Below are 20,305 nucleotides of genomic sequence, written 5' to 3'. Positions count from 1 at the left end.
GCACCAACCTGGGGAAACCAGTCTCAGAGAAAAGGGAGAGGATTTTTTTTTTTTTAAAGATTTTATTTATTTATTTGACACAGAGAGATCACAAGTAGGCAGAGAGGCAGGCAAAGAGAGAGAGGAGGAAGCAGGGTCCCCGCGGAGCAGAGAGACTGATGCAGGGCTCGATCCTAGGACCCTGAGATCATGACCTGAGCCGAAGGCAGCGGCTTAATCCACTGAGCCACCCAGGCGCCCCAAGGGAGAGGATTTTTGAAAGACGAGACCAGGGGCTTTCCAGCAGCACACCTGGCCCCCATCCTGCACAGGACATACACATAGCAACAGTGTTACTACTCCAAGCCTCTGGGTGTGTTAGGGAGGGAATACAGTGAACCCTTGAACAACATAGGTTTGAACTGCATGAGTCTACCTATATATGGTTTTTTCCCCAATAAATACAATGTGGTATTATAAATGTACTTTCTCTCCCTTATGATTTTCTTATCATCTTATAATACATACAACATATGAAATATGTGTTAATTCACCGTTTCTGTCATCAGTAAGGCTTCCAGTCAATCGTAGGTTACTAGTCGTTAACTTTGGGGAGAGTCCAAAGTTATATGCAAATTTTCAACTGTGTGGGGTATTGATGCTCCCAAACCCGCATGTCTCAAGGGTCAACTATACATTCAAGATTGAAATTTTAACTGAGCTGAACAATTAACCACAAGAGACATTAGGTTCTACTGCCACCGGAGGTTCCCCTCATCTATTGGGAAAGAGGCTTCATCAGAACAACTGTTAGAAATTATTGGGAAGAAAAAACAAAAAACTTTCAATGTTTAAACCTCTAAAGAGTTAAGATTCCTAAAAAAAAAAAAAAAGAAAGAAAAAAAAAAGAGTTAAGATTCCTCCACTGGTACAGTCACAAACATCCTCAGGCATTGCTACTCCATCCTGTTCCAAAACTCCTCAAAAGACTCTGGAAGCACCCCTGACCAGCTATGCTGGGTCCTGTAGCACCCTCTGTCTTGTTTCCACCCTAACTTATTTTCCCCAGAGCTTAGTTAAAATATTCTTCCAAACAGCATGGTGTTTCTATCCTACAGCTATAAAGCCTACAAATTCAGCTGACGGTTTAAGTGACTTAGAAGTCACATGTGGTCTTATCTGTGTGGTTGGTTAGACTGCACAGGAACAAAAGAAACAGATTGGAATTCGACCTCAAGGCTCTGTTCAGTCCCGTGACATTTTTGTCTGGTGACAAGAGCAATACATGTCAGAAGCCCAAGTCCTCTGTAAAGTCCACAACAGGAAAAAAAGTATAAAAAGAAGGGGACCCCATCAATCATGTAGGACTCAACTGTCCCATAGGATTTCCTTGGAAACCTTGGTAGAGAATCAGCAGGAAGACAGAGCTTGTATCTGTTTTGTTTGTCATGAGTAAGTCAATGAATGACTCCATGGACAGGAGACTTTCCTCATGACCAGAACATGGGAAGGGTCCATGTGTGACGGCAGGACTCTTGACAGATGACATTCAGATTAAACTAGGAATAGCACAGCCACCAACTGAACTTAAAGGCAAGCTGGCATGCCAAGTCTACACTGAAATCCTAGGTGGCAAAGCATGGGAAGAGAGAGAGGGAGAGAATTATACCCAAACTTGAATTGTGTGTTGGGTTTCTTTGTTTGTTTTTTAAGATTTATTTATTTATTTGACAGACAGAGAAAGACAGCGACAGAGGGAACACAAGCACAGAGAGTGGGAGAGGGAGAAGCAGGCTCCCCACTAATTAGAAACCCTGACGTGGGGCTCGATCCCAGGACCCTGGGATCATGACCTGAGCGGAAGGTAGAGGCTTGAACCCACTGAGCCACCCAGGCGCCCCTGGTGTGTTAGGTTTTTAAGGCAGGAAAATATAGGGGGAAACAAAACAAACAACAACAGCAACAAAACAAAATAGAACACCCAATGTGGTTGATACTGCTATAGATTCAGCAAACCCCGTTTTCTTTTCCTCCTATGGGCACAGCTGGACTCCATTTCCCAGCTTCCCTTGCAGTTTGGTGAGCCCACATGAATGAAGACTGGTCAATGAGTGTGCAGAAACAATGAGTATCTTCATTGGAGTTAACCCATAAAAATTTCCCATGAGGTCCTGCACTCACCTTATCTTCCAGTTAGACACAGAGGATCCTGGAGTAGAACCCCAAGGCCCTCAGGATGGAAAAATCCCAGTGAAACAGTACCACTGTCCCCTGCACTACAGACTCTCATTAAAATGTGACTTGAGGAAAAATAAACACATACTATGTTAAGTCGTTAAAATTTGGAAGTCTTTGCTACCATGGTGAGCCTACATGGTTGATACAATTTATACTGTATTTTAGAAGTTTGGAGCTGGAAGACTCCAGAGAAATCTACTCATCCACTCCCCACATTTTAAAAAGAAGGAAAGTGCTGTATCCATCAAGTAAAATATAATATGGCCTTTAAAATTTATTTTTTATGAGAAATATGTTGTAACATTTTTAAAATGCCATTTAAAAATGAAATGAGACAAACAAATGACAAATCAAAATGATTATGAGTACTTAAAGAAATAGAAAAAATGAAAATTGAAGGAAATATATGAACACACTAATGGGATTTGGGTTGGGGACTTATGGGTGATTTTTTTCCTTCTTTTTCCTGCTTTCTCCTACTTTCCTGAATTGGATGCATTTTGCTTCTAGTGCAAAAAATAAATCATGTAAATTCACATACCAAAGTTGTCATTGAATGAGCTCACAATTTTTGGGCCCCAGATGCTAGGGAGTAAGGCCTAGTGCCTTAGACTGCTCCTTCTTGATTCTGCCAGCAATTCACCTACAGTGAGTCCCCACCATCCCAGACTTCCCTTTTATTCTTATGACCTCCCATTCAGGGTCAGGTGTGAAATGGGGAGCCCTGGAGCAGGGTCCCAGCACCGGACTCACTTGCTAATGCAGTCCTCCTTCTTGTCATAGGCGTGGATGATGCCCAGGCCCTGCACAGATGAAGTGATGTGGGAGAACCAGGGAGACCGGCTGATGTTCTCCACCTTCTTGAGCTCCTGGACTCCTCTATGGAAAATGCTGTAGGGAGATCAAGAGGGCCACAAAGTAGGGTCTCTGAGGCTCTCTCTTAGCACACACAGGTCTGACTATGCACTCAAGACAAAGTTTAAGTCAGATGGGTGCCATATAACTAGGGAGAGGTGTTGGTCCATCCACCACTCTCCTCTAGGACAGGCCATCCCAGTTGTGGGACAGATGGGGTCTCAGAAATGTGTGTCCAACATGAATAGACATTTTTCCAAAGAAGACATGCAGATGGCTAACAGACACATGAAAAGATGTTCAATATCACTCATCATCAGGGAAATACAGATCAAAACTACAATGAGATATCACCTCACACCTGTCAGAATGGTAAAATTAACAACACAGGAAACAACAGATGTTGACAAGGGTGCAGAGAAAGGGGAACTCTCTTATACTGTTGGTGGAAGTGCAAACTGATGCAGCCATTCTGGAGAACAGTGTGGAGCTTCCTCAAGAAGTTTCAAATAGAACTACCCAGCAATTGCACTACTAGGTATTTACCCAAAGGATACACAAATACTGATTTGAAGGGATATATGTGATGTTTATAGCAACATTATCAACAATAGATGAATTATGGAAAGAACCCAAATGTCCGTTGACTGATGAATGGATAAAGAAGATGTGTTGTGTGTGTGTGTGTGTGTGTGTGTGTGTGTGTGTGTACATATAATGGAATGTTACTCAGCCATCAAAAGAATGAAATCTTTTTTTTTTTTTCACAATCATACATTTTATTAGTTGAAGTTTAAGAGTAAAATATTCCTTGAACTCTTTTCTACTTTTGATAAGTCACTCCAATCTGATGATTGCTCAAGGACAGTAATATCTGTGCACCCAGGTACTTTCCCTTAGCTCGTTGGTACCTACCCTAATAGTCTCTTTGTCTCTCCACCTAGATTACATTTAAGCTCTGAGGATGGCCTCCTGCCCATTCACCACCCAGCCTTTATTTATTTTTTTTTTTCAGCGTAACAGTATTCATTCTTTTTGCACAACACCCAGTGCTCCATGCAAAACGTGCCCTCCCCATCACCCACCACCTGTTCCCCCAACCTCCCACCCCTGACCCTTCAAAACCCTCAGGTTGTTTTTCAGAGTCCATAGTCTCTTATGGTTCGCCTCCCCTCCCCAATGTCCATAGCCCGCTCCCCCTCTCCCAATCCCACCTCCCCCCAGCAACCCCCAGTTTGTTTTGTGAGATTAAGAGTCATTTATGGTTTGTCTCCCTCCCAATCCCATCTTGTTTCATTTATTCTTCTCCTATCCCCCTAACCCCCCATGTTGCTTCTCCATGTCCTCATATCAGGGAGATCATGATAGTTGTCTTTCTCCGATTGACTTATTTCACTAAGCATGATACGCTCTAGTTCCATCCACGTCGTCGCAAATGGCAAGATTTCATTTCGTTTGATGGCTGCATAGTATTCCATTGTGTATATATACCACATCTTCTTGATCCATTCATCTGTTGATGGACATCTAGGTTCTTTCCATAGTCTGGCTATTGTAGACATTGCTGCTATAAACATTCGGGTACACGTGCCCCTTCGGATCACTATGTTTGTATCTTTAGGGTAAATACCCAGTAGTGCAATTGCTGGGTCATAGGGTAGTTCTATTTTCAACATTTTGAGGAACCTCCATGCTGTTTTCCAGAGTGGTTGGACCAGCTTGCATTCCCACCAACAGTGGAGGAGGGTTCCCCTTTCTCCACATCCTCTCCAGCATCTGTCATTTCCTGACTTGTTAATTTTAGCCAAAAAGAATGAAATCTTGACATTTGCAATGACATGGATGGAGCTAGATTTTATTACGCTAAATGAAGTCTACCAGAAACATACAAATACCATATGACCCCACTTATATGTGGAATTTAATGAAAAAAAAAAACAAACAGATGAACATGGGGAGAAATAAAAGAGAGAAAGGCAAACCATAAAATAGACTTAACTATGGAAAACAAACTGTTGATGGAGGGAGATGGGAGGGGGATGGGTTGAATGGGTGATGGGCATTAAGGAGGGTACTGTTGTGATGAGCACTGGATGTTGTGTGGAAGTGATGAATCACTAAATTCTGCTTCTGAAGCTAATATTACACTATATGTTAACTAACTGGAATTTAAATACAAATCTGAAACTAAGGAAAGAAAGAAGGAAGGAAGAATGGAAGGAAGGAAGGAAAAAAGGATCTCAGAAATGTGAGCTATTCCTTGCTGTGGTCTGTTTTGAGTGCTTCTTGTAGCATGAATGTCTCGCTGCAGGAGATGGGATTCCAGTCTTTGAAGACCAGAAATTTTTATACAATGCAGCTCCTAATATAAGCCAACCACTTTTTGGGACCCAACCAAAGAAAAAGTGATCTGTTCCAATTCTGGAAGAAAAACTGGTCTGTCAACTGCCAATGCATGGTCTTCTAAAGGCATTTTTCAAAGGTAATTTGAATCATAGCCTCAGGAGCTGACTTTAGAACAAAACCCCTCCACGGGATGCAACTCCCCTGGGTGTTGAAGTTCCAGGACCCTGCTGAGCACCAGACTACTGCCCTCAGGCAGGCACATTGGCAGGCTGGCCCACGACAGGGAATCTAATCTGCCCTCCAGATTCTCAGCTAAAACTCACTCCTGGGAGAGGAAGGAAGACCTCATTAGCTCGGAGCTCAGAGCTCGAGCGAGTTAGCTGGAAATATTTAGGTGATTCAGTCATAGCCAGCCATGGTCTGGCCTGTCTTTGTAGCAAGAAGTAGGGGTGCAGAGCAGAGAAAAGCCATTTGCTAAGTAAGTCAACAGTATCAACTGGAGAATGGGCAGAAACGATGGTCAGTCAAACACAGGAATTACAAAAACAAGCATCAGGCCAAGGAGTCCATTTTAAGAAGTGGTATCCAAGACATCTTTATCTTTGCAAATTACGTGCAGAAAGCATTTTATTGGGTCATCACAATAAACCCTTAAGGCTGGACAGTGAGGCCATGTGACCTTTCTTGGAGTCACCAGGGGGACCATGGGAAACCAAAGAGAGAGCCCAGGGCACTGGTGCTCATTCCCACGGTCACACCAGCTCCTGCACAGAAGCCAAGGATACAGAGTCCACCTTTCCAGCCCCAATGGAGTCCTATGTCCTCCTTTCCCACTGCCTACTGGCATCATCTGCAGACTTGACCCACAAACTAGAAACATCCAAATGTAAGCCCACAGACATGATTACCCAAATTGCTTCTCTTTCCATATCACCCGTATCTCTCTTCATGTCCCTCCCCATCTTAGACCCTCCTTGGCTTCTCCCATCCCCTAACTCCAAAGACCATCTCAGAAATGGCTCCCAAATCCACCCTTTTCTGCCCCCTACTGCGGCCACCTGTCTCAACTCTCATTCAGATTCTGCATTTCAAGAATCTCTCATCCCATAGCCCTGATACTGGTCTTTCCGTAGCTCCATCCATCCTCTACACTGTAGCCAAAGTGCTATTTCAAAAACTCAGCTTTGAGTGCAGTGTCCCTGGATGAAAACAAATGAACTTGTTTACAGGTGGAGGCAGGTCCAGGATTTGGGGGCTGAATCTTTACAATTTGGGGGGCCCTCTTTGAGATCCTTAGTGTCCTGCCCCAAATTTGGCACATCTAGGAGGATAATGAACATATTGTTGAGTTTGATGAAAACTCAAGTTCCTATAACATTGTACAGCTGATCCTTGTACAGTGCAAGGGTAGGGGACCAGCCTCCCATGCAGGTAGAAATCTGCATATAACTCTTGACTCCTCAAAAACTTTACTAATGGCCTACTGTTGACAGGAAGCCTTACCAATAACATAAACTGTTGACTCACACATATTTTATGTTATATGTATTATATACTATATTCCTATAATAAAGTAAGCTAGAGAAAAAAAAGTCATTAAAAAATCAAAGTGAAGAGAAAACCCATTTACAGTATGATGCAGTATTTATCAAAAAAAAAAAAAAAAAAAGAACCCACATATAAGTGGACCTGTGCAGTTCAAACCCATGTTGTTCAAGGTCGGCTGTATTCCAGTTCTAATTTATAAGTCACTCAGAGCCCTACAGTTTCATTTGATACTCTTAATAGCCTCCTGGTTCATTTGCCAGGTGTATGTTTTAGCGATTACCTTTAGGGATGAGGAAACAGGCTTGTCCCAATGTTTTCCGGCTAGTTTTGCAGTAGGGCTGGGGCTCTGGTGGAAATTTCTCTGATTTCCAACTATTTGGCCTTACATAATATGCACCATGCTGCCTGCTGAGAACTCCAGCTTAGCCCAGCAACAGGGTAGAACTGGGTTTTTCAAGGGCTAGGGTCAATCCACCCTCCTGTTTCCCTCCAAGGTGGGTGAGGATGTGCAGTGGGGCACAGCCGCAGCAGGACTCCCCAGTGCCTAGCTGCCTGAGGCTTTCCTCTAACCATATCAGTGGTTTGTGGGTGGCGGAGGGGGGTTAGTTCCCAAAGCTCAGAGTAACTAAGGACTGTCTTCTCTTCTCCAGCAGCAGGATGGCAGAGAGCTCAGCTCCATGGTTGAGAACACAGTAGCAGACAGATAGCAACCTTGGTTACTAGTTTCCTGGCCTAGGACCCCCGACTTGAACTCCCAGTCATGCCTACCTCTCAGGTTACCCTGAGGCTAAAATGCCAGATGTATGCAAAGCACTGAGCGTAGCACCTGGCATTTCATCAGGACTAAAAAATCAGTATGCTCCCACATTCGGAGAAGACAGCCAGGATTCGGCATCACCTGATACCCCCATCATTGTGCAGAGCTAACCAAATACACAAAGGTTTCATGGGCTCCTTTTTAAACAGCGTATCGACCTACCGTAAAAGAATGAAGAAGCTAACAGCAAGGCCAGCCAGGACTAAAAGGACAGCAGGAAACACAGCAGCCAATATCACAAGAATAAACAGCACCATAAAAAACTGCTGCAGAAAATTCTCCGCGTGAAATGGCAGCCGCACATCCAGCTCGTCCATGTCCTTGGAAAAACGGTTCATTAGCCTGCCAGTGGGAGTCGTGTCAAAGAAGCTCATTGGGCTCTTTAGGATCTGTGGATAAAATCAGAGAGTCCACGATGAGGTGTGTGTTTAGGGAACGCCGACCCCTCTGCTGGGGCTGGAATACTTTGAGCAGGATGAGCATTTTTCCGGGGCCCAACACAGTGTCCCAGGCCAGCCATCATGGGAAAGTGAGGATGTCCCCCATTCTTATGCCTCCCCCCCGAATGAGAGTGTGGGGGAGATTCAGCCTTTGTGTGGAGGCCCAGGAGAGCCCCTGCAGGTCAGACCTCCCTCCAAACCTGGGATGCAGCCTGGGGGGCCGAGGAGGAGGAGGAGATTTTGCGTTCCAGGGGCAATAAAAATCTAAGTTCCCCTGTGTCTATCTGCCTAGTGTGAGCCACACCTGTGGGCTCTGGCCAGGGCCCTGACAATAAAATTAATCAATAAAATTAATCAATTCTGCATACTGCAGCAGTGGAATGAGGAGGTGGTCAGAAGCACTTCTTGAGGCCCTCTGTGGACTCAGGGCTCTTAGGAGCTAGAGAAGGCCTGCTGGCCAGTACATGTCTGCCCCAGGGAAGTGCGGTGTCCTCAGGGAAACCATCCTGACCACCTTCATCTCCACCCGTAGGCTGGCCTGAGGGTCCATGGCACATTCCCACAGTCCCTGGGGTTTGCCTTCACAGTTGACAGTAAGTATCTCGATAGCTCACTCGACCGTAAGCTCCTTGAGCATTGTGTCTGTGCCCAGAGCCCAGCACAGTGCCTGATCTGTTGTAGCAGCTCAGTAAATGCCATTGGCTGAATGGCTGGAATCGCGTGCAGCCCCCGGGAGCAGTACCTTGTCAAACACGAGGTCGTGTAATGAGGAGGACGCCTTCAGTGTGGTCTTGGTGAAGGTGAAACCTTTGATGACACTAAACGCCAGCACAGACACCATGCTCCCCGTGTACACCCACTGGTACACACGCTGCCCCGTGTCTGCCAGCACTACACCAATCTCACATGCACTCTTGTTGCCCTGGGGCCCACAGGTCATCTTTGGAGAAAAACGAGAGAAGCACCAAGAATTGGTAAATTGTCAGGAAAATAGGAATTGGCCAGAGAATCTTTCCAGAGAGAAGAAACTAAAAGCAGGTGCATAACTGTGAAGAATGAACCAAGTGGTAAAAATCAGGTCATTTCCCTTTGAGCTTTGCATGGGTCCTCCTGCTGGGCTACCTGCCCCCAAGGCACCTGACTTATGAGTCTCGAGGCTCGAGCCTTAGCACAGTCAGTGGGCAGACAAAGCAGGCGGGCACAGGGTGACCAGATAGCTTCTGTCCCAGAAGCAACTATGCCTCAGGAGACAAGACGTGATGTCGGGCCAGAAAAATCACAGAAGCACAGGAAATCTGGATTCCACGAAGTTGGCAGAAGAGCCCTCAGGCAGCCCATACAGGACACAGGATCAGGCCAGCCCTGCAGCCCCCTCCCTTTCCTTTTCTCAAGGAGAATCTTGGGGGATACTGGTCCACTGTCCTGAAGTCCCTGGTAGGGAGGAGGGAGTCTGGTGAACCACAGAGTTCTGGGAAGAGTCAAGACCACACGCAGCTCCATCCTGCTGGGGGGAGAACACACATTTCTGCCAGCATTTCTGGGGAGAGGCCATCTCTTCCTCCTGAGAAATTGGCAGCTTCATTTTTCTCTGAGCCATGTGCTGAAAGTCAAAACTGCCTTTGGGGAGCAAACAAGCATCTTTCTTTTAAATGTCATTTTGCTGATTACAGCAATAGAGGAAATGTAAACCAGAGGTGACGGCTGATGGATGAACATCCATAAAAGCAAAAGCATCCCTGGGGAGCTAATTGATGAGAGGCCTAGCTTGAACAGGAGGCTTCACCGTGCGTCAAGTTGCGTCCACAGTGCCTGGGGGCAGGGCAGACACCCGGGTCTGCCATTCCTGCTCCATGCTATTAGCCAGTGGTACTGGCCCACTGAGGAAGCACCACACCTAGGACGAGGTTCCATTCTGACCAGAAACCTTGGGCTCTCCAAGAAGAGAGTTGTTTTTTGTTGTTGTTTTTTTGTGGTTTTTTTTTTTTTTGTTTGTTTGTTTTTTAAGAAGAGAGCTCTTAATGAGCCAGGAAGGATCTGGGAATATTCTAGAGATGGTGCTCTTCTGCACAGTGCAGAGCTCCCACTGGCTTCTCCCCTTGGGAAAGCCCTCAGGACGCTGCGCCAACCTCCAGGAGAGTTAGAGTGACCTCTCCCCTGCCCACAGCTCCCCAGTGCCTTCCCCCCTCAGTTGTCATAGCAACAGAACTATACCAAAATGTTATCTTGCAGGATGGGCCCACAGCATTCCCCGGGGCTCCAGGAAAGCTTAGAAAACACGGGCCAAAAGCTGGGAAAGTTTTTAGCAAGCTCCAGCAAGAGCAGAATTTTTGATCCTTCCCAGGAGGGACCCTGGTCTAGAGGAGACCTTTGGGTGGCAGACACCCTGTGTTGAGAAAGATATATGGTAACTCTGCAGCACAACCAGGAACTGAGTCTGGCTTTTGCATGTCTGGTTCCTGCAGAGGGACTTTGGAGGGCAGAGAGAGGTGAAACCCTCTGACACCTGACAGTGTCAACAAGAAGAAGTTGGTTTCTGTTCAGAGTCAGGAAAATTAACAACCACGCTAGGTTCCCCCGGCCCCTCAGGGCTATCTTCAAGGTGCCTGACAATGGAGGCTGCAAGACCGACTCTATTCTACACAGGCTTGATTCCACGGACGTGCTGCATTTGCCTGGCACGATCACAATCTTTTAGTCAATCCTTTAAAACCTGAAGGTGGCATATAAAAATCCAGATGTCCTGCTTGTCTTGCAAAATCAAAGGAAATTTCAGGAATTGAGCTGTGCAGGCAACTCATCTCAACTCCATGGAAAGGGGCAGTGGGAGGTTCCTTGGGCGGTGTTGGGGGCATTCATGCTCTCTGTCAGCAACTGACTCAACATTTTCCAATGCCAAAGGGAAACTCACCTGGGAGCCCTTGTCTAGCCAGAGACCCAGCCACCAATTGCTGAAGGCAGAGCTGCCGATCATCAGGAGGAAGAGGGACACCGCGAACAGAGAGAGGAGGTACCCTACAAGAGGAGGGGAGATGTTCAGGAGGTTACAGAGGAGGGGGCCACGGTGGATACAACCCCCATAAAAAATTCAAAGCCTGCAGAAAGAGTGCCCCCACCCCTGGGAACCGCCTTCCAGGCTGCTGTCACAAATCTGGGTGTTGGGACCCTGAACCCCAATGGGGACGTGTTCCACCTGGTTGGAAAATGGGTCCAAATTGCCAATATATTGGGAGAAAAAACCACCAATATGCACCTTAATAGAAGGAACTCAGTATTCCTCAAAAAACAAACAAAAACCCAGTCTTGCTGGGCAGAGACAGGGAATAAAACTGCAAGGTATTTCTGCACACCGAGATGGGAACCTTGCACTGAAGGCAAGCCATCAGTGCATCGCTGTTGTGCTCAGTGAAGAGGCAGCGAGGTGCGGAAGAACCGCGGCTGGTTCCTGCTGCTGCTCACTCAGTTTCAATAAATAGAGTCTGGCAGCTTTAATGGAGATAAAGGGTGATTCCATTTAAAAGGCTGTATTATCACACTTCGGATGAAAAAAAAAATAAAAGCATTGATAAATGGCTCTAGCATAAAAGGAGAAATTGTTAAGGAAATCATAAAATGTGAACCCAACAGTTTGAGAAAGGATTTTTTTAATGCAAATTAAATCAAGAAACCCGTTGTTTTATATCGAACCTCCAGAAGCCTTAATGTACGTGTGATACGTTTTCCAGGTCACGGTTCCTTCCTGGGGGGATTCAGTCTGGACGAGCTGGTGCAGAGGAACTAGGGAGACAGACACAAGTCCTGGGGTGCCTGCTGGTAGCGGAGGGGAGCCCAGTGGGTTGGGCACACCCCTCCTACATACCCATTCCCGCAATGGGGGCAGTTTTCCACCCTTCCTTCCATTGTCTTACACTTTGAAATTCGCAGCACACCTTTGCTCATGTTATTTGATTTGATCCTCATCACAGCCCCATACAGCAGGTGGCTTTCAGTCTTGGGAGAAATATTTATGAAGCAACTACTATGTGCTCAGCCCTGAGATCAAGGGGTTGATTGGGTCTAGTTCTCTAGAAGTAGCTCCTGAGAAGGGGTTATGAATGCATGGAGCTTATTCAGGAGCTGTAGGGCATAGGAAAGGGAACAATGGAAGGCATCTCATCAAGCCAGCGACCTCTGTAGGCATCTGGAGCTTAATGAGGAGAAGAGTCGAGCCAGTGTGGAACACACACCCACCAGTGTTCCCCTGACCCGAGGGTAGAGGATGTTTCTACAAATCCCATTGTCCCCTGGGTGAGGGCTCCTCCCTGTGAGGGTTAGTTCCCCAGCTCTTCTGGCTTGACCTAAGGCTGGCAACCTGCAGAGAGGGCCCCCAGGCAAAAGAATGCAGCTGGGAGTCCGGCTGCATGCACTGAAGTGCTAAAAGCACGCACAGCAAATACCGCAGGGTCAACCGGAAGGAGGCAGGAGCTCCTGTCTTCTCAGAGCTCCTGCCTCGCACATTAAACCCGGGACCTCCTCCTCAGTCAGCCACTGCCTGGACTCCCAATTCCTCCACGGGGATGTTCCAATCCTCTCTGCTTTCCAAAGGGAGAGGAAAATGACTGTTAAATTCTCCAGGAAAGCACATCCAGAGGTACGGGGATGCTGGCTAAAGCATCTCACAACAGTCAGAACTGAGTACTCATCCCCTTCCTCTCCCTCACAGAGAAGCATGAAAATGCCAGCTCCAAAGCAGAATCCTAAATCAAACATGGCTTTTATAAACAGAGATAATAAATAGAGCGAGACACAGGGGTGCCCCTGCACACGGGCTCTCTGCACCTTGCTCCAAGGCGGATAGCTGTCACACCTCAAAGGCGCCATGAATAGAGCTACTATTATACCCTCTGCCTGGGAAGCTTCATGCTTCTTTGAAAGTGTTCAGCCTGACTTTCTCTCATTGTGTCTCTCTCCGGGCCTGCAAAATGAGGGAGATGCCCAGTGGGTTGGCGGAGCCTACTGAAAGACATCCTGGAGCACAAAGGGAACTAGTCAAATCCCACGGTAGCCCACCAGCCCAGCCAGGAATGCTGACGACGCTCTTCACCTTGCTGTGCTTTAGAAAATGCCCTGATGCCAGGCGTGGTGGGCACCGCCTCCTTTAACTGGATCCCTTCCTATAGCTTTGAGAGCAGGTGATTTCACACGCTCAGTTTCCCCTCCAGAGTAGAGGGTGTGAGGAGAAAAAGAGGAGCAGGGTTTACTTTCTCCACAGGACCTCACATCTTAGGCAGCCTGGAGCTTTCCTGGGAAGGCATGGAAGAGATGGTGGGCACCTCACTTCAGCCTTGGCCGCCTCCAGAGCGATAAAAATATGTCGTCTTTCCAAACGTGCATGCATCTGTCAGAAGCACCATTATTGGTGCCAAATTTCATCGATTCAAACACTCACATTTTTTTTTTCACATTTTAACATCTCTGAAATCATGACGTGCCTTCCATTCGGTAGTATGCCATATCATCTAATTGGCAGAGATTTTTCTTTCTAAGTGGTACATAAAACGATGGTGATCTTAAAATGGATGATATCTTAAATTTGACAAAATACACGGAGGTGTGGTTTTTTTTTTGTTTTTTTGTTTTTTGTTTTTTTTTCCAGCTACACGTTATTGAGGAACAGAGCTCTACCTTGGAAAGTCTCCAAGGGCACTTTGAGGAAAGAGACCGTGGATCTGGATCCCTGGCCTCTTGGTGCCCCGCCCCAGAGAAGGGCATAGAGTAGGTGCTCAACAAACGTTGAATGTATACAGGGGTGGAAGGGAACACTGTGTGGGGGAGGAGAAGAGGGAACTTGACAAGGCTGGCACTCACCAGACTTATCTCTTCTCTCTGCCTTCCTGGAATTCCAACCTGCCCTCAAGCTCAAAATCCTCCCCCTTCCCCACCTTCTTACCACAGTGCCCGCCAGAAAACTCCTACATATCCTTGAAGGACCAGTCCCAAGGTTGCCAGCTCGGTGAGGACCTCCCTGACTTGCTATGCCCACTCCAACGCCCATTATCTTTATCCCAGTTTCCCATGATTACCGCCTTGCCTGTGTCGCCCACCAGACCATGAGCTCCTGAGATCTCATATTTTTGTCTATGCAGATGATTGTGGGGACCAGCACATGGCAGAATGCTTAGTCCTCCCACCCAGCCTCTTTAGTGCTGCACAATCCTTTCTCAACGCTCCCCATAAAGAGTGTGATACATCTCTCTTGTGTGTGCCTTTGCCTCTAACCAGTCTCTGTGCACTGCTTTGACCTAATAACAATAATAGCTACTGTTGAGAGTTACTCTGTGTGAGACACTGGGCTAATCACTTTATGTGCAGTTTCTCATGTAATCCTTGTGGGAACCTATAAGGTCGGTTATTATTTCCCCATTTTATGGATTAAGAAACTAAGGTTCAGAGTAGCCTAGTATCTTGTGCCAACTCATATAACTAGAAAGTGGCTGAGCCAGAGCTTGGACTCAAGCAGTTGAACCCCAAGGCTCACATGACAGTAAGTTGTATTAATTCTAGTTGCCCCCAAAGGACTTAAAATGGGCCTACATTCCCTCTATCCAGAATGCTCCATAAATATTTAAGACTATTGTAACTGGGGGAACGAATAGCAAATACCTGTTATGTCTAAAAATTCTGAGTCTGTTTCAGGTTCTTTTCCTTCCTCTTTCCCATCTCTTGGAGCCAAAACTAGGGTGAGAAATAAAGAGAGATCTGTGTCTGCTCATGAGCCATGGGCTATAAGGGAGGAGTGGTCTGAACTCGGACTGTACCAGCATCTTCATCTCTCTCAGCGGGGCTCTCCTTCAGGCCTTCCACCATTGCTGTATTGTAGATGTGCTCAGGATCCTGGAGACAAAATGACAGTCCTTCTGAAAGCTACAGGACAGGCCTGCTCCCAGGCTAGAGACCCAGAGGGAAGGACCGCACCTTTTGCACCCAGAGTTACCTTGAATTGCAACCCTCGGAGATTGTGAATCAGTTTTGCATAGCACCCTCTCTCCTCCATTAACTCCTTGTGGGTTCCCTTTTCACAAATCTCTCCGTCTTCTAACAAAATGACTTCATCACAAGACTCCAAGAACTGCAAAGATACAGAAACGGTCTACAGAGAATTTCTGCCTGGTAAGAGAAGAGAGCCATGCCACACTCCCATCCAGTGGCACCCCAAGCTCCTCTAGTACAGAGGTTCTCAACCTTGGCACTGTGGGCACTGAGGGCCAGATCGTTCTTTGTTGTTGGGGCGGGGACAGTGGGCTGTCCTGTGCACTGCGGGATGTTAGCAATCTCCTCCTTCCTCTACGGACTAGATGACAGTAACAATCCCCTGCTCTAGCTGTGATAAGCAAAAACGTCTCCAGATATTGACAATGCCCTCTCAAGGGCAAAATGGCCCCCAGTGGAGAAGCGCTGATCTAGTGCCCACTGGTGTCATGAGTCCAAAGGGACCCTCTGGTTGTCACTGGGAAACACTGTTCCCTAAGTGGGCCAAGAAATCTGATCGGGGGCAGGTGGGATTTGGAATATGAAATTGACAAGTTACTGCAAGACAAGATCTGGTGGAGAGGGGGAATATGACCTCAGCAATGGCCTTCCTTTGCTAGAACATTACAAGCCCACCTCATCACCCTCATGGAGCCCAGAAGCAGAACATGGAGCAGTCCCCTGCCACCAGACCCACCGCTCCCTTGATCACAACCCCCTCCCCCACTAGGCCTGAGGAGTTTACACCAGCTTTCTCTCTACGATAAAAATATAGCTTCATTTAATATGGCATCCCACATTTTGCCCAAAGCACTTCTGATTTTCTAATTTGAGCTCCCTTCATTTACATATCACTCCTGAGATCAAAGAGTTCTGCTAATAGGGGGTTTCCTCTCATTTGGAACAAGATAGATTTTTCTCCATAGGATCAACCCATCTAAGAGCAGGAAGCTCCACCTACAGGAGCAAAACGCAGTGAGATTTAAGACGGCTCAGCCTAACAAAGCCTTTGCACAACGGCCCAGAGGTCTTCCCCTCTGTTGAGGGTCCACCCAAAATCAAATTAACTTTTGACGCTCTTGACTCGGACTTTGAGAGAAGCAGCTACATTTGGCCACTGTACTCCTGACAGGATGTTGGGGGAATAGGGGTGGTGCCCAAAAGGCCAGGTGACAGCAGTTCTGACAGCTTGGGCAGCTCCAGCCTTTCCGCCTCCCTTGGACTAATGACTCAGTTCCTGTCCACTTTCCCAGACAGCTAAGCAGAAACAGCCTGACTTTTCATGTCCAGTTGAGATACTTTCTGAGAGAACCTTTTTCCGGAAAATAACCTCTCACCTTTACATAGCCTATTCTAACTTTTCAAAACCTGATCTTGTTCGTCTTTTAAGTCTCAGTGTCCCACAAGCCAATAAAGGAAGTGGCAGTTTGTGCTCAGCCCATTCTCGAGATAGGGAGATTGAGGCACCAGTGTGAGTACGGTAGGTGACAGCCTCACAGCCTTTTCTTTCTCTGTGGGGAAGTTCCTGGTGAAGGCCCTCTGGCTAGTGAGTTCCCCAGTTCATGCCAGTGAGATCTGGCATGATTTGAGTAGTTCTGTTCGCAAACACAAAATCTGACCCTGGGTTGGTTTTCAGTGGCCACTGCAGGCCTCATTTCATTGGTTTCCTCAAGTAAATGAAGAGCAATCGCCCAGCAAAAGCGCTGGGAAGCATCCGGATTGGCTGTGAGCCCACAAGTAAAAGCAGCAGAGCAATGTTCTGGAAAAGTCCTGGGGTTCCAGTTCGGGGGCTCAGAACCCCTCCTCCCCAACAATGGACAGCTGGACTGAGATTCCACTGCCATCTGGTGGCTGCTTGCATTTTTTTAATACTCAAAAAAAAAAAAAAAAAAGAGAGAGAGAAAATGACCTTGGTGAAAGGTAGACTCTTCCCTGAGACAGGCCTGGGGAAAAGATAGTTCTTGCCTGAGGTCATGCTAGTCACCAAGGTTCAAAGACTGGACAGGGCTGAGGTGATGATTTCCCCCAGTAAAGATTCCTTCAAAGATAGCTATGACCCACAGTTGTCAGGGGCCAGAAGTCCCCCTCCAGATCCCCAGGACCCCTCAGGAGGACAGCCCTCCCCACTGCAGGGGGTCTCCAGGGCTTGGACCCTCACAGTGCAGAGCTGTGGTTACAATACTTAGCACTCTGGCTGGGCGAGAGCCTATTCCCACTGACCTCATGGGGGTCCAGAGGAAATCCAACCTTCTCCTCCACTCTGATGCCTGACCAGCAGAGCAACTTGTCTATACCACTAGATGCTTCCTGGAGGTGATTGGAGCCCACTCAATAGGAACCCAAAATTCAGATGCTTGGAGTTTATTCTGAGAACTCCAGTCCTCAGCAAAGAGACACAGGCTGGGAGCAGAACTACAGTAATGGGAAGGAATGGTTTTCCTGGGTCTTTAGGAAATGTCCTCCTCTTCAAACTGGTCCTTCTGGCCACTGATAGAAGATCCTAGAAATGCTGCTTAGAGCACCCTGGAGCCATGGTGACCTCATTTGCCTCCCCTGCCCTAAGTTGACTTACCCTTACAAAGACCATGAGGTCTGTCTCTTACCCCCAGACCAGGCCCCTGTTGAATATTTTCCCCACCGGTGGCACTAGAGGAAAGAAGACAGGACTTCTGCTCCAACAGTCCTCTCAATGCAGGTCAGTCCCATGGGATCCCTCCTCCAGCAGGAGACGCACACATGTATATACATACACATAGACATGCACATGTACCCCACACCTATACAGACTCACTGTGAAGAGGGGAGATGGAGGCGGGAGGAAATCTGGTTTGTCTCAGGGTAGAGGGGAGCCTTGGATGCCAACCAGGTATTCAGAGCTCTTGATGAAGCTGACACTGTGAGAAATCTCTCCACCCTGCCTGATTCTCGAGCCCTCTGGGCAAGCTTAGTAACTCCTCAGTAATATTCATGTTCCTAAGCCTGAGAGTGGCTCTGAGAAAGGAAAAGTGTCTTGCCTTAGCCCAAAAGCCCTGGTCTCCAGCCTTTCTCCCCTGGCGAGTAATTTCTAGGGCATCAGAGCTCCTTATCCCCCTCCCAGGCACTCTATTCTCAGGCCCACCCAGGCCTTGCTGAGGGAAGGGTGGGGACTGAATTTTTCTACCTGGCTTCCCACCTCACCACCATCAGTGGTCCAGAGCTGGAGGAAGTGCCCCATGTCTACTCCATAGATAGGGGTCATTTGCTTCTGGAGAGTCTATCCTCTGGTGGAAGAAAGGTCTTGGCTCCACTAAACCCAAATTTAGGACTAATAGAGTCTATGCCCAAAGAGGAGCAGTCAGGGCTATGTGCAAGCTGGGGTGGCTGGGGAGAATCATGAATGTAACCTACACATCTTGCTTCCTCCAACGCTGGCCCTGTCTCAGCCATGGATGGGACAGGTTTAGGCAGAAAAGGAGACTTGTGAGCATTAGACACCACACCCATCCTGTGACCTCGTGAATTCTGCCAGTTCCAGTTACCTGCAGCTGGTGGGTCACCAGGACAATTGTCTTCCCCTTGAGTGTCTTCTTAATGCACTCTTCAAAAACGTGCTTCCCCACGTGGGCATCTACTGCTGACAGAGGGTCATCCAGCAGGTAGATTTCATGGTTTGAGTAGACAGCGCGGGCCAGACTGATCCTCTGTCTCTGCCCCCCAGAGAGGTTGAGGCCCCGCTCCCCAATCTGTAGGCAGGAACAATGTTACTGTCCACCACTGGGCCCCATTCCCACCCTGCAGTCCTCAGGGAACAAGAGCTTCTTGAAGCTTCTCAAGACTCTTTTGCAGACTGATCATTACTACATTCGAGTTCCTCCAACCCCTACAGGGACCCCCTGACTGTACCAGATGCCCTGGGAAGTGGAAGACTCATTTCTGTAGGCAGCCTGGTGGGCAACGGCAACTAGGGAAAAACTCCAGTGTTGAGTGAGGAGGACCTGTCTCACAACAGCCTCATTCTAGTGCATATCTCATAGAGAAGGGCTATGTCTTAATCACCAACATCAGAGGGAATTGTTGAGTAGATGCTCTGGCAGAGTGGGCAGGTGAAGAGGAGGGAGCAGAGCCTAGGAGCAAATGGACAAGGAGGCTCTCAATTTGCTCGCTTGTGTACCAACTCCCCACCTCCACTAGGACCTTTAATCTCTACAAAGATGGAAGGCATGTCTACTGTATTTAACAGTCTACCCCTAAGGCCTAGCATCACACCTGACACAGAGCAGGTGCTCAGTAAGCATTTGTAGAAAGGATGAAAATCTAGATAGCCTACTTTATGTTCTTCTGTCCAACTGACACCAAAATGAGTCCCCATTATGTTCAGCCAGGCACTGGGCTGAGCACAGGGGAAGGACACATGAAGCTGGACAAAAAAAATTCCCTATTGACTGGGAGCTCACATATCAGCAGAAACCGAGAAGCATAAGCCAAGTATTCTGGGGCAAATTACTGCAGACTGTAGGATTCAGGAAAGTCTCCCTCAAGGGAGTGGATTTGTGGTTGGAATTGAAAGGTGGTAACAATGGCAAGAACAGAGGTCTGGAGGCTGGAAGTCAAGTGTACACTTAGGCAAGTAGGGATGAGTAGAAGCAAACCCTGGGGAGATGGGCCAGGGCTGCAGCAAGAGAGATCTTGAATGCCAGACTCTGGTGGCTGTGGTATCCAATTCCTTGACACAGGCACATTGAGGGCCTTAGCAGAGGAATGTAATGTTTTCTGAACTCATCTTTCTTCAAGATTCTTTAGCTTTCTGGTCTCCTCCTTTGCTTTTGGGCAAAACCAAAGACTAAACAGAGTGCACACTGGGATGGAGAAACAGAAAGATGCATGATGGCCTCCCTCCCTGAGTCACCTCAGTTGGCAGGCTCAACCCTGGACCCAGGCAGGTTTTTGGACAAGCAGCTGAGAGCAGTGTTAGGAGGGCAGAGTAAACGAGGCAAGAAGGAGCCCTAGAGACCAGTTACAATGCAGCACCCCTGGACCTCTGTCTTTGAAAGACAGAGCCAGTCCATAAGCTATGGAAGCAGATTTAACCAGAAACCTT

General features: G+C 47.4%; 1 protein-coding gene across 3 annotated transcripts in view; it reads right to left on the bottom strand.

Annotated features, from left to right (window-relative positions):
- The window catches only part of ABCC12 (ATP binding cassette subfamily C member 12), a 65,216-nt gene that overhangs the window by 12,910 nt on the left and 32,001 nt on the right, over positions 1-20,305 (bottom strand). The window contains exons 13-21 of one of the 3 annotated variants that reach the window (XM_045988498.1): positions 18,747-18,950; positions 15,194-15,328; positions 15,012-15,093; positions 14,863-14,937; positions 11,908-11,997; positions 11,132-11,235; positions 8,966-9,163; positions 7,946-8,172; positions 2,971-3,108 (exon numbers count right to left, since the gene is read on the bottom strand). In XM_045988498.1, coding sequence (XP_045844454.1) covers positions 2,971-3,108; positions 7,946-8,172; positions 8,966-9,163; positions 11,132-11,235; positions 11,908-11,997; positions 14,863-14,937; positions 15,012-15,093; positions 15,194-15,328; positions 18,747-18,950 — 1,253 coding nt within the window. Of the gene's footprint in view, positions 1-2,970; positions 3,109-7,945; positions 8,173-8,965; positions 9,164-11,131; positions 11,236-11,907; positions 11,998-14,862; positions 14,938-15,011; positions 15,094-15,193; positions 15,329-18,746; positions 18,951-20,305 lie in introns of those variants that run through there. The other 2 variants (XM_045988497.1, XM_045988499.1) reach the window with 2 other exon arrangements.

Source organism: Meles meles, chromosome 19 (genome assembly GCF_922984935.1).
Source record: "Meles meles chromosome 19, mMelMel3.1 paternal haplotype, whole genome shotgun sequence".
Classification (NCBI taxonomy): domain Eukaryota; kingdom Metazoa; phylum Chordata; class Mammalia; order Carnivora; family Mustelidae; genus Meles; species Meles meles.
Note: the sequence above shows the minus strand (reverse complement) of the source record. Positions and strands in the feature narration are given on the sequence as shown.